This window comes from Canis aureus, chromosome 1 (genome assembly GCF_053574225.1).
Source record: "Canis aureus isolate CA01 chromosome 1, VMU_Caureus_v.1.0, whole genome shotgun sequence".
Lineage (NCBI taxonomy): Eukaryota > Metazoa > Chordata > Mammalia > Carnivora > Canidae > Canis > Canis aureus.
In genome coordinates, this window is record NC_135611.1 from 29,931,777 (window position 1) to 29,952,014 (window position 20,238).

Sequence of the window (20,238 nt, forward strand, 5' to 3'; positions counted from 1 at the left end):
GCGGCCGGGGCGCCGGTGCCCGCCCCCGGGGCGCCCTCCCTCCGCTGCCCTTACGCCCCCTGCACCTCCCGGCGTGGCCCGGCCTCCCTCCCGCCCGCCCTGGGGCGCCCGCGCCTGGTGGTCCCCGAACGGCGCAGGGTGCTCCCTCCCGGGACTTCTGCTCTTGCGCTCAGTTCTCGTCTTTGCCCCACTTGGATCCAGCGCCCCTGCCTGCTGCCCCAGGCCCCGCGGACCGGAGGCCACGGCCCCCCCGCCCCCCAGGTCCGGCCCTGGAAGGCGCACGGACTGGGGGGCGCGTTGCTCGCGGCGGGGAGCGGCCAGCCTCCGCGCCCTAAAGCACGCCGCGGGGGGGGGGGGCGCGGGCCGCGGGCTTCTCCGATGTGGGGGTGCTGGCGCCGAGCCTCGGGGAGCCCCGCAGCCCGCTGGCACCGACTTTCCCCCCTTTCCTGGCTGGCAGCTGGACAAGGTCCCGCGGCTGCGCTGCGGGAGGGACGGCGGACGGAAAGGCGGCTGAAGCTCTGGCCCCGGGGCAGGGGGCGGGGGCGGGGGTACGGTGCCGGCACTTGTTGCGGCCAATAAACGCTGCTCCACCCCAGAGCGCTGCTGTTCCCAAAATCGAGCTGTGCGGGGATCCCTCGACCCGCCCTCCGGGGCTCGGAGCTGCACAGGAGAGGCGAGCGGGAGCAGCGGGCCCTGCGGGAGGCGCGGGGGCGGCGCGGGGGCCCGGGAGCTGCGGGTCCGCCGGCCTCGGGGGCCGAGCGTCCGCCCAGACCGGGAAACCGCGCGGGACACAGCCCGTCGCCGCTCGTCGCAGACTCACAAATCGCTGTCGCTAGGTTCCCGCCACTCCTCCCAGACCAGCCCCCCACCCCTGCCACTTTTCGGCGTCCCCCGCCCTCGCCATTGCCTCCCGGGAGCTGCGGGGCAGTCGGACGCGGAGCGGCCGAGCCGCGAGGACGCCTGGCGGGAGCTGCGCTCCGCGGGAGCCGGCGCCCCCTGCCCTCCGCCGCGGCCCGGGGCGGGCGCCCCGCCGCCCTCGCGCCGCCGCTCGCCGCCCTCCTCCCCGCCCTCCTTCCGCAGGTCCCGGAGCTCCGCCGCCAGCCGGGGCGGCGCGGCCGGCGCGATGCGGCAGCTGTGCCGGGGCCGCGTGCTGGGCATCTCCGTGGCTATCGCGCACGGGGTCTTCTCGGGCTCCCTCAACATCCTCCTCAAGTTCCTCATCAGCCGCTACCAGTTCTCCTTCCTGACCCTGGTGCAGTGCCTGACCAGCTCCACGGCGGCGCTGAGCCTGGAGCTGCTGCGGCGCCTGGGGCTCATCGCCGTGCCCCCCTTCGGCCTGAGCCTGGCGCGCTCCTTCGCGGGGGTCGCAGTGCTCTCCACGCTGCAGTCCAGCCTCACGCTCTGGTCCCTGCGCGGCCTCAGCCTGCCCATGTACGTGGTCTTCAAGCGCTGCCTGCCCCTGGTCACCATGCTCATCGGCGTTCTGGTGCTCAAGAACGGCGCGCCCTCGCCCGGGGTGCTGGCGGCCGTGCTCATCACCACCTGCGGCGCCGCCCTGGCAGGTGAGCTGGACCCGCGCCCGCGCCCGCGCCCGCCCCCGGCCCACCCTACCCCACCCGACACACGCGGCGGGGATCACTGAGTGCACGGCCCTCACTTCCAGATGGGGAAACCGAGGCAGAGAGAGGCTTGAAGGGTGGTTGCTCGGCTCGCGAACGGGACTTCTGAGGCCACGCCGTGCATTTCCCAGCGCTCCGACCTCCTCCCCCCGCCCCCCAGTCCCGGCTTCCGACCCCCGCCCCTGCCTACCCCGGGGGCGCCCTCTCCGCCATCCCCTCCCCTCCCCACCCCACCTCCCCTCTCCTCCACGCGGCACTTCCTCCGGGAGGGGTGGGACAGCCGCCTGAGCCCGGGAACTGGAGTCCCCCGGCCGAGTCGGAGGGAGGGAGGGGGGCCCCGGACTTCCCCGGGTCACGCGGGGCGGGGGACGACGCAAGCCAAGCTCGAGCCGCAAGGGCTCGTGTGGGGTCTCGCGCCGCGCGAGGTGCCGAGGGGGCGAGGCGGGGGCGGATGGAGCCCCACGCGAGGCAGAGCTTGAAGGGCTGGCCGGAGGGGAGACGGCGCCGACGGGAAGCCTTCGCACGCGCGCGGAGCGAGCGCGGCGCTCCCGGGGTTGGCGGACACTGGCTGGGGATCGCTCTTCCTGCCGGGGCCCCTCGAGGGGGTGCGGGTGCGGGTGCGGGTGCGGGTGCGGAGCGCCCCGGGGACCTCCCGGGCCTCGGTCTGGGACAGAGCGAGCCGGGCGCCTCCAACCTTGCCTCCCGCGGGGCGTTGGCCGAACTCGGCTCCTCCGTGTGTGTTACCCCCACGCGCAGAGCTGGGACGCGAACCCTGGGAACTCACCAACCCCACGCGTTGCCCCAGTGAATACCCCCCTCGCCAACCCGGTGTCTTCTCTGTTTCCCTCCTGCCCTGGCTCGGCGGTCCTCTCGGCGCTCCAGGAGCCGGCGACCTGACCGGCGACCCCATCGGGTACGTGGCGGGCGTGCTGGCCGTCCTGGTGCACGCCGCCTACCTGGTGCTCATCCAGAAGGCCAGCGCCGACACGGAGCACGGGCCGCTCACCGCGCAGTACGTCATCGCCGTGTCGGCCACCCCGCTGCTGGTCGTCTTCTCCTTCGCCAGCACCGACTCTGTCCGCGCCTGGGCCTTCCCGGGCTGGAGGGACCCGGCCATGGTCTGCATCTTCGTGGCCTGCATCTTGATCGGCTGCGCCATGAACTTCACCACGCTGCACTGCACCTACATCAACTCGGCCGTGACCACCAGCTTCGTGGGCGTGGTGAAGAGCATCGCCACCATCACGGTGGGCATGGTGGCCTTCAGCGACGTGGAGCCCACCTCTCTGTTCATTGCCGGCGTGGTGGTGAACACCCTGGGCTCCATCATTTACTGCGTGGCCAAATTCTTGGAGACCAGAAAGCAAAGCAACTACGAGGACCTAGAGACGCAGCCCCGCGGGGAGGAGGCGCAGCCAGGTGGAGATCAGCGGCCCTTCGTCTTGGAGGAGCTGCCCGCGGAGGATGGAGACGGCGGCGGGTCACAAGGTGGCAAGGGAGCAGGTGGCTTCACTCCCAAGAGTGGGCAGGAGGCAAGGGGCAGCCCCAGAGGAGGCCCGCGGGCGGCCCGGAGTTCGCAGGTCACGGACGGCCCCCAGGAAGTGAGCAAGAGGTCACTGAAGGATGCTTACCTCGAAGTGTGGAGACTGGTTAGGGGAACCAAGTACGTGAAGAAAGATTATTTGATAGATAACGAGGAGTTACCCAGTCCCTGAAAAGGAAATGCATGTATGTATATATGTACATACACTTGTTTTATATGTTAGAGATGACGTATTTTGATGAGGGGCCACACGATTTTATTCTTTGAGGAGTGGGGAAGGGAAGCAAAGAAGGAAGCTGGGCTGACAGCCACAGAATTAGCACCTGTGTGAATTATTCAGCGTGATTTTCCCTGAGGCGTGGCAGAGACAAACAAATGTGAAGGTGCTTAGGGAAGGGAATTTTATGTCTTTGTTACCATAACCAAATGTCTGCATGTACTAAGAGTTCCTCTACCCAGCCCCTCCAGAGAGGGAGTACAGACAGGATGACCGCACTTAATAAGCTCAACGAGGACATACCCCGGTGCATCTTCAGTGATAGCTACGACTACAGATCTTATGGCCAGCTGAGCAAGAGTATCTTATTGAAATCATATATATATATATATACACACACACACACATATATATGTATATATGTGCATATAATATATGTATGTGGGCATATACACATATATACACACATCTATATACTGAATTGATGTTTACTGTTTCTAGTCATCTGAAATATGTTTACTCTAATTTTTCTTCACTTTTTAAAAAATAAGTACTCTATTATTCTATTATATATTGGTAGAAAATGTTAAAGCTATTTTGAATATATGAGTTCTTAGCTTTAAACCTGAAGCTTAAAGTTGGCTTTTAGTAATTATAAAAATGTTTTAAAGGTTGTTTAGGTTCGTTGCTTCATCATATTTATTATTGAATGCCATAACCTTTTGAAAAGCCAGTTTTGCTGTGTCCAGTATTTTTTCAAGCAAATGCAAAGGCTGAACAATAATTCGGTCTTAAGCCCAAATAGAAGTGAGACCATTCAGTTGAGCTAGCTCTTTCGAGTCACGCTGCACATCCCAAGCCCTGTTTCAAAAACTGCAACTGCTATATTCACTTTATGATATTTTTCTATCTTAAATTTGTCAAAATAAAAGTATGAGTCGATCTGCTAAAAGATACGGTGTTATAAATTTGTTTTAGACACATTTGTGTTCTGTCGTGGCTGGGTAGCTTGCCTTGGTCTTTAGTGTGTGATGTCTGGTTTCTCTTATGGAGGGGCCACCCCATTGAGACTTTCTTAAGTTAGCATGGCAGTTTACTTTAAAACAACAACAATAATGACCACAAAAGCATCCTCATTTTCCGGTCAAGAACACCTTTATAAAGTAAAATAAAATACTGCCTCACGCTGCAGTAAGAAAGCCAACCACAGCTGGCATCAGTTGATATGGAGCCTGAGATGAAATAGAAGAGGGCACCCAGAGGGACGTCGTACTTTCAGCTCCCTCCAGAGAGGTAATTTGAGAGAAGGCACTTTTATTATTTGCCAGCATGTTCCCGAGACTCTCAGATGGTAGTATCCTATATTTTTCTGTATTTTTCAAAAAACAAAATAAAAAGCAAAGTCAAAAAATGAAAGTTTCAGCTTCATCGGTTTGGCTTCATGAGCCGGTGAGCAAGTGTAATGTGGTGCTTTGTGACTGGTGCTGGTTGCGTGGGCAGTTCGTCATTTCCACAGGTTCCTCTACAAGCCATTTGGGATGTATGAGCCCTAATATGTCTGTAGTTAAAAATGGTTGGCTAGGGCTATTATGACCTCTTTAAAGATAAGAATTAATTTTGAGGTCAACAGGCCAGGAGACCACATCCTGTTGCACCTCTGTGAAGCAGAATTAATGAAAGATGGCAAAGCGGAATAAAGTATATCATTTTTTGTTAATACCATTGTCAGAGCAATGGAGAGCATGATTGGCTTTCGCTGTAGAAATTCCCTTTTGGCCAAAACTGTGGGTTTGCTTTTGTTGCAAAAGAATGAACTCTTTCCTCTCAACAAACGTGTAGAGACACTATCACTTAGAAACAGGACCAAGAAGATATATATTTATATTTATATAATTTATATAAATTTACATATAGATAAGCAGGACCTAGAAGTTCATATCTCTATTCTTTCTATCAATCAATCATCTATCTGTCATCTGTCTCAGAGAGAGAGGTTAGGGAATTGACATTTGTGGGGGTTGGCAAGTCTCAAATCTGTAGGGCAGGTTGGCAGGTGGGAAACTCAGGTAAGGTTTTTGTGTTGCAGTCTTTTTTTTTTTAAAGATTTTATTTATTCATGAGAGACACACAGAGAAAGGCAGAGACATAGGCAGAGGGAGAAGCAGGCTCCCTCGGGGAGCCCGATGTGGGACTCGATCCCAGGACCTTGGGATCATACCCGGAGCCAAAAGCAGACGCTCAACCACTGAGCCACCCAGGCGTCCCTTGTGTGGCAGTCTTGAGGCAGAATTGCTTCTTCTGCAAACCTCAGTCTGCTCTGAAGTCCTTCCACTGATTAGATGAGGCTCACTCACATTATGGAGGGTTACCTCTTTTATTCAAAATCTACGGATTGTAAATATTAATCAAATCTACAAAACAATTTGAAAGCAACCACTAACCTACTGTGTGAGCAAACAACTGGGGACCACAGCCTGGCCAGGTTGTCACATAAAAGCACCCATCACAGGCACTTATGGAGGGAGGGGATAGAGGGGAGTGTGCAAAGGTAGCAAAAACCTGGGGAGAGCAGAAGTAGACGTTCTGTCGACCCATTGGCTTGGACAAAGCTTGGTGTCTGTGCATGGCTGAAGGAAGTAAGTCATAAGGCAGGGCAGGATGTGAGTCAGTCCTGGAGCTCAGCCACAGGCGAGCATGAGCAGGTGGCAAGCGTTGCCTGGCTTCCAAATCCTTCTTCCACTGCCAGTAGCACTTAGGCCCACCTACAGACTACAGATTTTGGGCTCTGCCATGGTCCGGTGGGAATGAAGTTTCTGAGGCATTCCAGGATATTCAGTGGGAGGGACTCAAAATGGAAGTCACCACTGTTGCTTGAGTGACCCAGTCCTTGTGCCCTACTTCAGACAACTTGGAGTCTCCTTCTCTCTGAGATTATGTCCTCGCCTTGCATGTAACTGGGTGTCTGGTCCCTGCCCTGATAATCTGTTCCTCTAGCAATTCTGCAGAATGGAGGCCCTGCCTCACACTCACTTGCTATTTCTTGACTGGAGTTTGTGTCTGTGGAGCACAGCATGATGTCAGACGGACCTTCTCAACGCTGACCCTGCTGCTGGCCTCATCCCCTAAATGCTGTTTAGCCCTCTCTTATGATTTGAGTCATAGATCATCCAAAATACTGGGGGAGTCATTCCCCAGAATGTGCAGGTGAGAGGGTGTGTGTGTGCTGCTGCGGATGGCTGAGCAGAGCTCAAGCAGCGGCCTAAACTTCTGCAAGACTAGCCATCCTGCAAACAAAAAAGTGCTGTCAGAGGGCCTAAGCATCTGTGGGATAAATAGTGATGCTTCATGGAGCCAAAGCTGGGTGAAACTTACGAGTCCTCAACTGACTGATGCCTTTTTTTGCACTTTAGTTTGGAATGTTTCTGTTGATATGTTGTTTTGGGGGGCATATCCACTCTGTTGATGAGCCCATCAAAGTCATTCTTCATTTCTATCACAATGTTTTGGTATTTGGAACTCCTAGCATTTTCTTTCTATTGTTTTTAAGAGTTTCCATCTCCCTGCTTCACCTGGCCATCTGCTCTTGAATGTTGTCTGCTTTTTTCGTCTGATTCATCAGCACTTTAGTTGTAGTTGTTTCAAATTCCCTGTCTGATCATTCCAAAGCCCGTGTCCTGAGTCTTGTTCTCATGTTTGCGTTGTCTACTTAGACATGTTTTGTTCTTGCTGCTCAACATGCCTTATCATTTTTGTTTGTTTGTTTGTTTGTTTGTTTGTTTTGGAAAGCCAGATGATGTGTGGGATAACAGGACCTGAGGTGAATCAGCTTCTAGTATGAGATTTCATGTTAATATGGCTACAAGGTGCTCTGTTTGATGTTTGCTGAAACCATGGGTGTCAGAGGCTTCAAATTCTTCCAGTGTCCTTGCTTTTATTTCTTTGCTGTCTTTGGGCTTCCTCCTTAGAGTGTGATGCACCTCAGAACTTTCAGCTGCAATCCACTCTCATCATATCGGAGCATTACTGGTGTGCTGGTAAATGGTAGCAGAGGGAAAGTGTTCTACAATCTTATTATGACATCTCAGTCTTTTAGGACATTTAACCTATGTCCCTGGGTTGTGACCTTCACAACTTTTTCTTAGTCTTTCTTTTCTTTTTTCTCCCTGTAGATGAGACAGGAAGGCCAGAGAGGCCTACAGTGGGAGAAAGGAGAAATTCTTTCCCTGGGATGGGGTAAGGCTCTGGTGAGTCTTTGCTTCTGAAGAGTAGGATTTTGTTATGAGAACAGTCTAGGCATATTTCACAATGATTACTCTTTTCCTGCCTCTGCCAGAGTGCCAGGGTTTCCTGGAAGTCAAACCCATGAAGTGTGGGTGCCCCCCTCTGGGGCCCTAGGAGTTTCTCACCGTCATGATAGTTCATATCCAGCCTGCGGGAATTCATAACATTTACTATTTAAGTGTTTTTACCAGTTACAGTTCTAATGGCTTCTGCTTCAGGTAAAGTCTGCTGTAACTCCCTGGATTCACCTGTCTATCCAGATCTGGGGCTGGCAGCTCACCTTGCAACTGCAATTCTCCCATGGGTTCTTGAAAAGACATTTATTTTCAGTCGGTTGATCATTTTCTTGTAAAAATTAGAGTTACAACTTCCAAACTCTTGACATGTTACAGCTGGAACCAGAAGTCTTGCCTACAGACTTTTGAAAAGCCTGCTCAATTTCTGTGAAGACAGAAGTTGTGAAGGGAAGCTAGACATTCCTAAGGAAGGTTCCAAAAGAAAATAAAAATATCCCAGACTGCTGGCCCTTCTTCTAACTCCTGGCCCCCCTCACCTCAAGTTGAATGCGGAGCACTCCTGCACCCAAGCCGTGGTGACAGCTGCATGTGAGCGTGAGCAACTTTCAAGTCCAAGTGCATTGTGAGCAAGAGTCCATGCACATTCATACTGGTGTGTCCTGGCAATTGTCATTAGTATCAACCCCCCCTCTCCATTTTGGGGTGCTTCGCTTCTACATAACGGAAATTTCTTCTACTTTTGGGTTGTATTTGACCATGTTTCCAACTACCTACAATGAAACCCATGACTTTCATGTTAATCTCTGGGGATAATTGCTGACCTGACTCATCTGTTGCCTCCATCCCTAGATACCATGGTTTGTCTGCCAGGCTGGACTTCATTATAGCATCTGCTGAAGTGGTACCTTCTCCCTGGCCACACCCATCACCACCCCTTACACACATAACAATTCCGGGTATATTCCTCTCCAAATCTGTCCTGTCCTGTTCCTGGGAGAAGATAGCAGGGCTGGAAGAAAGCTGGTGAGCAGAGCAGAGTAGAATGCAGGATAGCAGGAGGCAGGGCTGGTAAATGAACTCCCAGATCTCCCTTGGGGAACCATCCCCTCTCCACTTCTGGGTTCCTGTAATTCAGATACTGTTGATTCCATCCTTTTACCCTTGGCGTGTGGTCCAGCCAATCCAATCAAAGCGTTTCCTCTACTTGGAAGCACAATTAGTTCAGGCATGGGAGCTGGTCAGAACTGACGACGTGCAAGGGTACTTTTGGAAAGACTTCAGTTGTGTGTTTTTTTCTTACTAGACTTGAACCTAGGAGGATGGGGTGGGGTGGGGCAGACGTGCTGCTGCCATCTCGCCACAAAGAAAAGATATAACAGAAAGGAAACAATACAGAGTCCAAGTAGACCACAGAGGTAGAAAGAGAGAGAAACTGAGTTTTGGTGACTTCATGTGGCCCTGAAATTAAGCTTTCACTTGAGTTAGCACTATTCCTCAGATTGTCAGTTCCATTCAGCAAAGCCTTTTGTTGTTGTCATTATTTGCTTTTGTCATTTCAAGTTGGGATTTTTGCCGCTTATAACCCAAAGAGTCCCAAATGACACAAACATAAATTAACGGTTCTCAGCCAACAGGGAGAGTAAAGGACCAAAAGAGGTTGTTTATTGGCTTTGGTTTTGTTTTTGATTTTTCACCACACAAGCTGTGCCGTCCTGCCCTCCAGTAAGGATTAGATAGGCCTCCCAGGTCTCTGGCAAATTACCCTCTAGCATGTGTGTATCCCCGATGGTCTTAAACAACCCAGGTTAGATCTATCACCTTTCTCTTCAGTTTACAATTCAGTTGAGTCCTATATTCATTGTTCACAAATTCACTGATATTAGGAGAATTTGTGTATTGCAAACTGTTATAAAGAATACTACTTGATGCCTTTACTGTAGTGCTTACTGGGGCCCTTGGGTGGCTCAGTCAGTTAAACGTCTGTCTTCGGCTCAGGCTATGATCTCAGGGTCTTGGGATTGAGCCTGGTAGGGCTCTCTCCTCAGTGGGGAGTCTGTTTCTCCTTCTCCCCATCCCGCTCTTGCTCTCTCTTTCTCTCTGTCCCAAATAAATAAAATCTTTTTTAAAAATTTAAAAATGTAGTGCTTACTATTTGCTAGGTGAGGTTCTAGTGTTTTACAAGTTCTAATTCATTTCATTCCCACAACATCCCTATAGGTTTGCATTAATATTATCTCAATCCTACAAAGGGTGAACTGAGGTATGGAGATGCTGAGTAACTTGCCCTGATCTCAGAGCTGGTAACCTGTACATCTGGGTTCACATGTGGACACAGGCTGGCTCCAGTGCTCATAAGTTTCACTGCCAGTCAGACACCATGAGGCTGAAGTGGTGATGAGCAGCTGTAGTGCTTGTTGACCTTGCCACTCAGTGGGGAGCCTGCCTCTATCCCTAATTCTTTTCTGCTGATTCAACTTTATTTCTAGAACAACCAATATATGTGTGTATGTATAAATCATTTTCTGTTTGTGAGCACTAAGGGACCCAGAAAACAGTTGAAGAGCAAAGAAAGGCTCAGTTGCTATTATAACAGAATCCCCAGGCTACCCAGCCTTTTGGGTCAATCTATCTCTTAATATTCAAATAAAATAACTCATTCTTCACCTTAGATATAACCTCGGGATTTACAGACCTTCGCAGGTGTTCCTGAGGATTCACTGGATATGCTCAGGGAAGCTGATTATTTCTTGCACCCAGCTGCTGTGTTGATCACTTAAAGAAAAAAAAAAAACCCAAACAACTTTATTGAAATACAATTTACATACCATGAAATTTGTTCACTTTAAGTGCACAATAGTCTTTAGTATGTTTTTAGAATTGTACAATCATTACCACTAGAACACTTTCATCATTCCAAAAAGAAGTCCTGTACCCATTAGATAGAAGTCACTAGCCATTCGTCCCCAGTCCCCCCAGCCCCCAGCCATCACTAATCTGCTTACAGCCTCCGTGGATTTGCCTATTCTGGACGGAGGCTTCTTGCTAGCCTGAGAGTGTTTATTCAGACTGCTTTTCCCAACTGGCTCCTGCACTCCCGTTTTTACACAAGGTATTGCTACTATGAAGTTGGCATTGAGACGCAGTTGACAAGATTTACCGAATGCTTGAAGCTACCTATCATAAGGGCATTTCAGTGTAGAAAGGAACATTTGAAAGTCACTATCAGAGGTCCCTGCTCTTGGAGTCCCTGAGCATCCCCCTCTCTCTCCTGGGGCGCTGCCTACTGCTGTGTGGCAAGGCCCTCCCCTCTCAGAACAGTCCCATTTCCCAGAGGAAAAGACTTAAGTCTCCCAGTTCCTTGTTTTCTCAATATTTTTCTCAAGAAGTAACTGGAGGGAACAACTGTTCTATACAATAAAAAAGCAATCATTCTCCAGTATGATTCACTACTTCTTAGAATGTGGAAAAGCCAGCTTTATTAGAATATCTTCCTTCTAGTGTTCCACTTCAGGGAGAGAAGGAGAGGGAGAAAGTTATTCTGGAAAATTTTATAACTAATGCAAAGTTGGTTGCCTGCCCACCTGTCATCCCCCTGCCCCCTATCTCATTCTTCTTTACACAGAGAACTCTAAATTTGTTCAGATAAAGGCAGCAAGTGCTTAGGGAAAGTGGACCAACCTCCTAGCAGATTAGGCATCATTTTTCTAAAGCCATCATGGTGGACTCACATCTCTTTGCCAATCACTGTTTTGGGGGTGGGCCTGTGACCCCAGCTAGTGAAAGACATGAATAAACGTGCAAGGGAAGCATTCTGGGCAAGTTCTCTATAAGAGGAAACTCCCTTTATCCTGCCTTTGCATGCAGTTGGTAAGGATGTGATGTCTGAAAGTATGGTAGTCATTTCGCAACTAGAGTGGACACAATCTTAAGGATGAAGGGCAATTTGATGAGGAAGCAAGAAGAATAAGGGAAACAGGGGCGCCCGGGGTGGGGGTGGGGGGGGTCAGTCAGTTAAGTACTCCACTCTTGACTTTGGCTCAGGTCATGATCTCAGAGTCGTTAGATAGAGCCCTGCCTGGGGCTCCATGCTCAGCAGGGAATCTGCTTGAAAGATTCTCTCCCTCTCCCCCCATCATGTACAAGTGTGTGCACTCTCTCTCTCTCAAATAAATAAATGAATCTTAAAAAGAAATGAATGACAGAAAGAGCCTGTTCACTGATTCCTTCATTTTATTGTTGAATTAACAACAGTAGAACTGCCTCTGTCCATACTTCTTATTATAGGGGAAAAAAAATCCTATTCTAAAGTCACTTTTAGTTGGGCATTCTTTTTCTTTCAATCAAAAGCTTCCCAACTGATATAATATCGACTTGAAAATTAATTTTGCTTTAAAAAGAAAATGTACTTGAAAAGTAAAACTATTTTGTACCCATTGCAACACTAGTTTTCATCCATCTATCTATCCATTATCTATGCATTGACTCAACAAATGTGTTAAGACTATATCACATACCAATTTCTCAACAGTCTATTTCCTCTTTTTAATATTTCTGTATAATGTATGTAATTAGTGGTTTTATATACATGAAGAATTATGTCCAAAAGGGCTGGAGTGATGATAAAGACTCACTGAACATTCCTTGAAAGGGCAATATAAACCCTAAAGATTATCTTCTGGGTATGTCTGGGTTGCTCAGAGGTTGAGCATCTTGCCTTTGGCTCAGGGCATGATCCCAGGATCCTGGGATCAAGTCCCACATTAAGCTCCCTGCATGGAGCCTGCTTTTTTCTGCCTGTGTCTCTGCCTCTGTCTCTCTCAGTCTCTCTCTCTCTCTGTGTCTCTCATGAATAAATAAATAAATAAATAAGTAAATAAATAAACAAACAAATAAATAAATAAATAAAATCTTTAAAAAGATTATCTTCTGAAGTTTATCTGAAAGACCAAACTGGGCAATGCTCCCCATGGTCACCAAAATTTTAAATATTAACCAGAAACCCCATACAAATGATCCAAAGAGGGTGCTTGGGTGGCTCAGTTGGTTAAGCAGCTGCCTTCCGCTCAGGTCATGATCCCAGGGGTCAGGGATCGAGCCCCGCATTGGGCTCATGGATAGGCATGTCGCTAGGACTTCTGTAGAAGACAGAACACTTGTTATGGACTGAATGTGTGTGGGTCCCCCCTGCACCTATTCATGTGAAATCCTCATACCCAATGTGATGGTATTTGGAGATAGGGGCCTTTGGAAAATAATTAGGTGCTGAGAGTGAGGCCCTCATAAGTGGGACTGGTGACTTTATAAGAAGAAACAAGTGAGCTAGCCTCTTTTCTCTGCTCTCTGCCATGTGAGGGTACAAAGAGGTAATGGCTATTTGTAAACCAGGAATCGAGCGCATGCCAGACACGGATCTGCCAACTGACCTTGATTTTGGACTCCCAGCCTCCAGAATTATGAAAAATTTCTGTTGTTTTTAAGCTACCTCCAATCTGCAGTATTTCGTTATGATAGCCCAAGCAGTAGAAGACAAAGATTTAGATAAATATCTTCAGTGGGGACTCGGTTTTCCCCAGGCATTCCTTCTCCCTTCTTCCTCTCAGTACTGGAGTGCCCTGTGCTTCAGCTGGGCATCTGCTGCTTACCTTGGACTACTCTCCTATCTCTCTGTAGTCAGCTGCAGCCAACGGAAAGTGAAGGAAAGGGGTGTGGAGAATGTTCATATCACTTTGTTACAAGAAACTTGCTTGTTGATGAAAAAGCTTTGGACTGGATAATGCAATTATCCAATTTAAAAATTGTTAAAATGGCAAATTTTATGTTTTATGTATATAACTCAGGTTGCTGTAACAAAGTACCACAGCAGGTGGCTTAAACAGCAAACATATTATCTATCAGTCCTGGAGTGCAAGTCCCAGAGCAAGTCCCAGAGCAAGGTGCCAGCATGATGAGAACCTGCTTGCTGGCTTGTAGACAGTCACCTTCTCACTGTGTCCTTTCAAGGCCAAGAGAGAGTTCTGGGCTCTTCATACCCTTATAAGGGCACTGATTCACTTGGGGTCCTCACCCATGGCCTCATCCAAATCTAGTCACCTCCCAAAAATCCCACCTCCAAACATTACTTCATCTGGGATTAAGATCTCAACATCTAAATTTTGGGAGGACATTTTCTGTCCATAGCAATGTTTTATCATGATTTTGAAATGAATAATGAATTATACCAAAATCCATTGAAATGGGCACTACATGGGTGAATTATGTGGAACATGAATGATGTCTCAAAAAAGCTGTTGTAAGAAAGTGGTAAGAAACCTACTGTCCTTTCCTTCCTCTCTTTCCAGCCTCATGACTCACTCCACTGTAGATGTGGCACTAGCCCGGCTGTGACAGAGCTCAGGGATGTCGGAGCGCACTCAGAACGAGGGCCCTGAATGATCCCGTGAGCCAGATTTTCTGCCACTAACCCTACCCCTCCTTTCAGGCTACTGCAAGAGAGAAGTTGAGCTTTTTCCTCAGGGTTCCTTGTAGTTCAGCAGCTTGGCCAGTATTCTAAGCAAAACACTGCCTCTCACTTCACACACTGAGAAAGATCATGAATGAGAAACAGGAGGCAAGGATGGAAGGCCGCGTCTTGCTCTCTTTCTTCCACTTCTTCCTCCGTCATCTTGACCAACACTCGGCTTATAACTGGTGATGTGCCAGGATTCCACACGTCCTGTACCTGCTGTTTTTAATTTATAGAACTGCTGAAGGCACAGTATTGTATATAAGAATAAGCTACACTATTCAATTTTTTTCATTGATTTCATTAAAGAGCTGAGAGTGTTTCTGTGAGGACAATATTCTATAGCAGAACTCAAGTAAGAATTTGTTTGTGGGTGAACCAAGATAGTGGCTCCCGTGGATCTGGAGTTGGAGAAGACCTTCACAGAACTTCAAACCAAAGTTACTGACACTCAACAGAAGGTGAAGCTTGCAGACATACAGATTGAACAGCTGAACAGAACGAAAAAGCATGCACATCTTATACAGATTATGACTTTGGTAGATGAGACTAACATGTCTGAAGATGTAGGAAGAATGTTTATTCTTTAGTCCAAGGAGGTAATTCACAGCCAACTGTTAGAGAAACAGAAAATAACAGAAGAAAAAATTAAAGAACTAGAACAGAAAAAATTCTACCTGGAGCGGAGTGTGAGGGAAGTTGAGGATAACATCTGGGAGATGCTGATGACACAAAAGGCACAGTAGGAAATATCCAGCCGAAGCTTCCTGCCCCCTCCTATTCCTGGCAAGGGCAGGTGGGGGACCCATGTGGAGAAAGAAACTTCTCTTATGCCCTGATGGACTTTTTATTTGGATGATCTTATAACCCTGTGTTTTCTACTTCACCATGATACCCTTTCAGACCCCAGTTCTCTATTTTTTATCCTGGCTCTGTCTGCCACTCCTGTCCAGAACACTTTTCTCCCCTGGGGGTGAGTCACAAACTCCCAGGAGAGGGAAGATGGGAGCCAGAACAGATAGGGGAGCTCTGCCCAAGCCTATTAACTAGTTATGCTCTTTAGACCAATAAAAGGCATGTGTTCCCCCAGTCACTATAAAAAAAAAAGAAAGAATTTGTTTGTGGTTTATGCCAACAGTCAATTTATTATATCAGCTATGTTCTAAAGAGCAAAAACAATTTTCCCCTAGCTGTCTGAGTAATGCCTATTTGTCATTTGTTTCTTTTATTTCACTGCAGAAAAGATTTTAGAACATGAAAGCAAAAGGAAAGAAGTCATTGTTTTCATCAAATTCCTTCTCAAATTGTAAACAAATTCAGTAGATCTTTGAGGTTTGAAAAATGTAACAATGGATTTACCTCAATGAAATGTTCTAAAAACAATTCATGAAATAAACTTGATGCAACAGAAAGAACAATTACTTACTAGCAAAGGGCATGTGGTTGATTTTGTCCCACCACATGATATAATTCCAAATGTGTGTGATCCATTCCCGCCTCTGGATCAGACTTCTTTTTGGAGTGATAGAAGAGAACAAGCTTTATTTTAATCATTTGATGCCAATGCCCTCAGTTGAAAAATTAAAAAACACAATCCTCTTGATGTTTTTCTGCTCTGATGCAGAGAACCTAATTTAGGGTTATCTGGACAATGGATTAAATTTTTTGCTTTTTGTTTGGCTATTTGGCTTCATATAGTGTGTGTGTGTGTGTGTGTGTGTTTTCTTGTATCAAAGATCTCTGAAGGAGTAAGGGGTGCTATTGGTCTTAGTGCTGGCTTTCCAGGCAATTATGACGAGTCTAGAGTGCTATCTATTGTGTGATATAACAAAACACCACCAGTAATACATCTCTGCTGTATAGCACGCCTGTCTTGGATTAGTGGGAGTTAATACTGCAAGTCAAAAGTCCTGGGTATCTGTAGAGTGTTTTCGTACTGACTGCACAATTCTCCGGAGGGCCGCCACTCTCTCTCATCAATAGTTTCTGGGTCCAGTTATCCTTAAACAGGGCACAATAAGCAATCCACTTCAAATTGCTTGTTCTTTATTTTTCTTTAAGGAATAACGTTCAATTTTCAAATGAATTGGATAGGCAAAAAGGGAAAACTTTTCTATTTTGCAATTCACCTAGTGGCTATCTTCCAAAATCTGCAATATATTTTATAAATATTATTACCAACTTGGTGAATGGCCATTTCCATGGGCACTTACTGTCATTGCAATGATATAAAGGGAAATTCACTCTGCCCAATATTACCTAAGCCTTCCAGAGTGCTGCTGTAATCATAGGATGGCACTACCTTCTTCATTTGCTGAATGATTTTGTAGGCAAATACCAACCCCTTCAATTCCATAACCATGTGGGGAGATGATTCCCAAAAGGGTGACAGAAGGCCAGATAGCTCACCGCACAAAGGCACACATTCAGCGGACTTATCTGTCCTCCACCTTCCCACTGCCCAACACAGTGCCTGCAACAGAGACTAACACTCAGTAAATACTTTTTGACTGACTGACAAAAAAAATCAAAGTTATGAAATCAAAGTATAATTTCAGTTTTCTCATTCAATTGGAAACTACAGTGGATTATAAGCTCCTTTTAAGATTGCCTGATAGGTAAGCCTCGTCTCCTTATAGTGCCATTCTTGGAAAATAAAATGCTGCAAATTGAATCTGCCAGATAAGGAATAAGAAGCAAAGAGGCAGGATGACTGGGTGCAGGCTGTTCGGAAGTCTACTTGCCTAAGACAAGAGCTCTTGCCCAGCACTCCTGGTGCCCTGAGGCTCCATGGGGTCAGGTTTTAGGAGACTTGCTTTGCTCAATCCAATAAAAATGTTCATAAAGAAACTTTCTTCTGTTTTGGGTTTTTTTTTTTTTGAGGATGCTTGCCTTGAAAAATAATATAGAACATTGTTAACAATTCAGACAGGGAAAGTAGAAATAGGTCAGGCAAAAAATGGAGGGTGAAGTTGTCCTGCCCTTTCTTTAATCTTTTGAACAGTGTTTGAAAGAGCTCTTGGCGGATGAACAAATTTGTGCTGTATTGTGGAGTTAATATCTGTGCCAGGATTTCTGTCATCCCTCTGGGGATGGTGATCAATATAACTAATAAATAGCAAATGACTAGATAGAGCCACTGGAGGCCAGCGTCTCCCTAATGGGGTCTTATAATAGAAGACACCCTGGGATACTAGTCATGCTATGATTGGAGAAATGTGGGTCTTAACAGCTACTAAGTTAGCACTGAGTTATCTTAGTGAAGCTAGGCAACAGACCAGGATAACACTAAGGAAAAGAGACCGCAAGAAGTGAACCAAGAGGATCAGGGAAGAAGGAGCCACAGAAAAGGGTGAATGAGCAGAAAACCCCTTTTAGACTATATTTTAGAGCAGTTTTAGGTTCACAGTGAAACTGAGAGGAAGTTACAGAGCTTTCTTAAGTATCTCCTGCACCCCCATATGCACAGCCTTCCCCATTATCAACATCCCTCACCAGTCGTACAGATGTTACAATTGATGATCCTACACTGACGCATCATTATCATCCAAAGTCCATAGTTTACATTGGGGTTCACTCTTAGTTGTTCTACCTTCTGTGGGTTTTTACAAATGTATGACAGATGTCCATCATTATGGTATGATACAGAGTATTTTCATGGAGCTAAAAATCCTCTGGGCTCTCACTACTCATCCCTTTCTATCCCCCCTCCCCGCCTCCAACCTCTGGCAACCACTGATCCTTTTATTGTCTCCTTAGTTTTACCTTTTCCAGAATGTCATAAAATTGGAACCATACAGTATGTAGTCACTGAAGATTGGCTTCTTTCACTTAGTAATACTCATTTAAGTTTCCGTGTCTTTCATGGCTTGATAGCTCATTTCTTTTTAGTCCTAAATAATATTCCATTGTCTGGATGTACCAGTTTATCCATCACCTACTGACGGACATCTTGGTTGATTTGAATTTTTGGCAATATGAATGAAGTGGTTATAAACATCTTTGTGTAGGTTTTTGTGTGGATACAAGCTTTCAATTTGTTTTGGTAAATACCGAGTGGGGGAATTGCTGGATTGTGTGATAATGTTAATTTTTATAAAAAATTGCTGAATTACCTTCCAAAGGGGTTGTAGTATTTTGCATTTCTGTACCAATGTTTGAGTGTTTTTGTCCTCCACATCCTTGTCAGCATTTGGTGTTGTCGGTGTCCTGGATTTTGGCCATTCTACTAGGTGTGCAGTGGTATATCATTTTACTTTATTTTATTTTTAAAATTTCATTTATTTATGATAGGCACACAGTGAGAGAGAGAGAGGCAGAGACACAGGCAGAGGGAGAAGCAGGCTCCATGCACCGGGAGCCCGACGTGGGATTCGATCCTGGGTCTCCAGGATCGCGCCCTGGGCCAAAGGCAGGCGCTAAACTGCTGCGCCACCCAGGGATCCCCAGTATCTCATTTTAATTTGCATTTCCCTCATGACATATGATATAGCGTATCTTTTCATCTGCTTATTTTCCATCTGCATATCTTCTTTGGTGTCTATCAAGGTCTTTAGTCTATTTTATAATGGGATTGTTTTCTTATTGTTAAGAAGGGAGGCTTTTTTTTAAAGGCAATAGAATAATTTGTTGGGTTAGGAGTGAACCAGTGACCCCAAAGATGTCTAAGATGCGTAGTAATAGCATTAGTGCTATGTGGCAAGTATCCAGAGCTAACACAATCTAAGTCAGATCCAAGAGAACCTCTGATTAATACACAATGATAAAGAGAAAAATATGAAGTCATTACCTCAAATGCAAGGGGAAAAGGTGCATGTGGCTACGGATATTATTTGAGGATCCAGTAGAAATTCAGGGTGCAGGAGGATACTTTTTTTTTTTTTTTTTAAGATTTCACTTACTTATTTGAGAGAGAGAGAGAGAGAACGAGATGGGGGGAGCAGAGGGAGAGGAGGAAGCAGACTTCCTACTGAACTGGGAACTCAACACGCGGGGCTGGATCCCAGGACTCCGAGATCACAACCTGAGCCGAAGGCAGATGTTTAACCAACTAAGCCACCCAGGAGCCCTGGTGCAGGAGAATTCTTTAGTTTAATATTTCAATAAGAAAAATTAAGATCTTTTCTTTTAGAAGATAGTTGACTAACTGCTAAAACAGGAACCAGATCTAATTACCAAGTCCTCCAGTTGCATTAGCAGGAATTTAAAGAGCTGTGTAAAGAACTGCAAACCATGAGCATGTTTTTGCAACAGATTCACATTATTACCCAAGTTGGCCTCAATTTTCCTCTTTGAAAATTGAAATGACCAAAGAGCTCAGAATAAGGTTGTTTTAAGAGTAATGAGTATACCCTGTTAACTTTTTAAAGCTTAATATGTGAAGATGGGACTAACAAAATAAATAAATGATTTGCTTTATAGAAGTGTTCTGAACATAGTTTCTCTAGGTAGAAAGTTACCGTATCTGAAAAGCCTGTCCAACTGCCTCAAGCCTGTCCTAGAAGGTTCTACTTCAACACTTATTATGGGACTTCAACCCTGTGTTGTATTTTTATCTATGTTTGTGTCCCCTAGACTGAGCTGCCACAGAACATGGCTTGGGTTTGTCTATCTTTGTATTTCTAGCGACTATGATTTCTAGCACTTAGTGGGCACTTAGTAAGTGCTTGCTCAACGCATGAATCCTTTCTGGTATAGTGAAAATATGTTCTGGCTTATTGAAACTATTTATTTATTTTTAAAAAAGTTAAATTCATTTATTTGACAGAGAGAACACAATCCAGGGGAGCTGCAAAGGGAGTAGGAGAAGCAGACTCCCCACTAAGCAGGGAGCCAAATGTGGGGCTCAATCCCAGGAACCCTGGACCATGACCTGAACCAAAGGCAGACACTGAACCCACTGAGCCACCCAGATGCCTCAAAATTATTTGTTTAAACCAAACTAAATTTCAACAATACATTTATCATGGAAATCAAAGAAATACCTGTAATGAAGAAATTCACAGGCTCTTTCATGGCAAGCCTTGAGAAAAGGTAATGCACTGAAAATCTTTCCTGAA

General features: G+C 46.8%; 1 protein-coding gene and 1 pseudogene across 1 annotated transcript; both read left to right on the top strand.

Moving 5' to 3' along the window:
• The first annotated feature begins 1,076 nt into the window (after window positions 1-1,076).
• SLC35D3 (solute carrier family 35 member D3) lies at window positions 1,077-4,333 on the top strand. The gene is made up of 2 exons (XM_077845630.1): window positions 1,077-1,562; window positions 2,502-4,333. The coding sequence occupies exons 1-2, from the start codon at window positions 1,124-1,126 to the stop codon at window positions 3,332-3,334; spliced, it is 1,272 nt and encodes a 423-aa protein (XP_077701756.1). The 5' UTR covers window positions 1,077-1,123; the 3' UTR covers window positions 3,335-4,333.
• Window positions 3,649-15,126, top strand: LOC144304084 (prefoldin subunit 1 pseudogene; annotated as a pseudogene).
• The last annotated feature ends 5,112 nt before the right edge of the window (window positions 15,127-20,238 follow it).

Coding starts and splice junctions, on each gene's coding strand:
- SLC35D3 (XM_077845630.1), top strand. CDS start 1,124: ATGCGGCAGCTGTGCCGGGGCCGCGTGCTGGGCATCTCCGTGGCTATC. Junction 1,563..2,501: donor CTGCGGCGCCGCCCTGGCAG/GTGAGCTGGACC, acceptor TCGGCGCTCCAG/GAGCCGGCGACCTGACCGGC.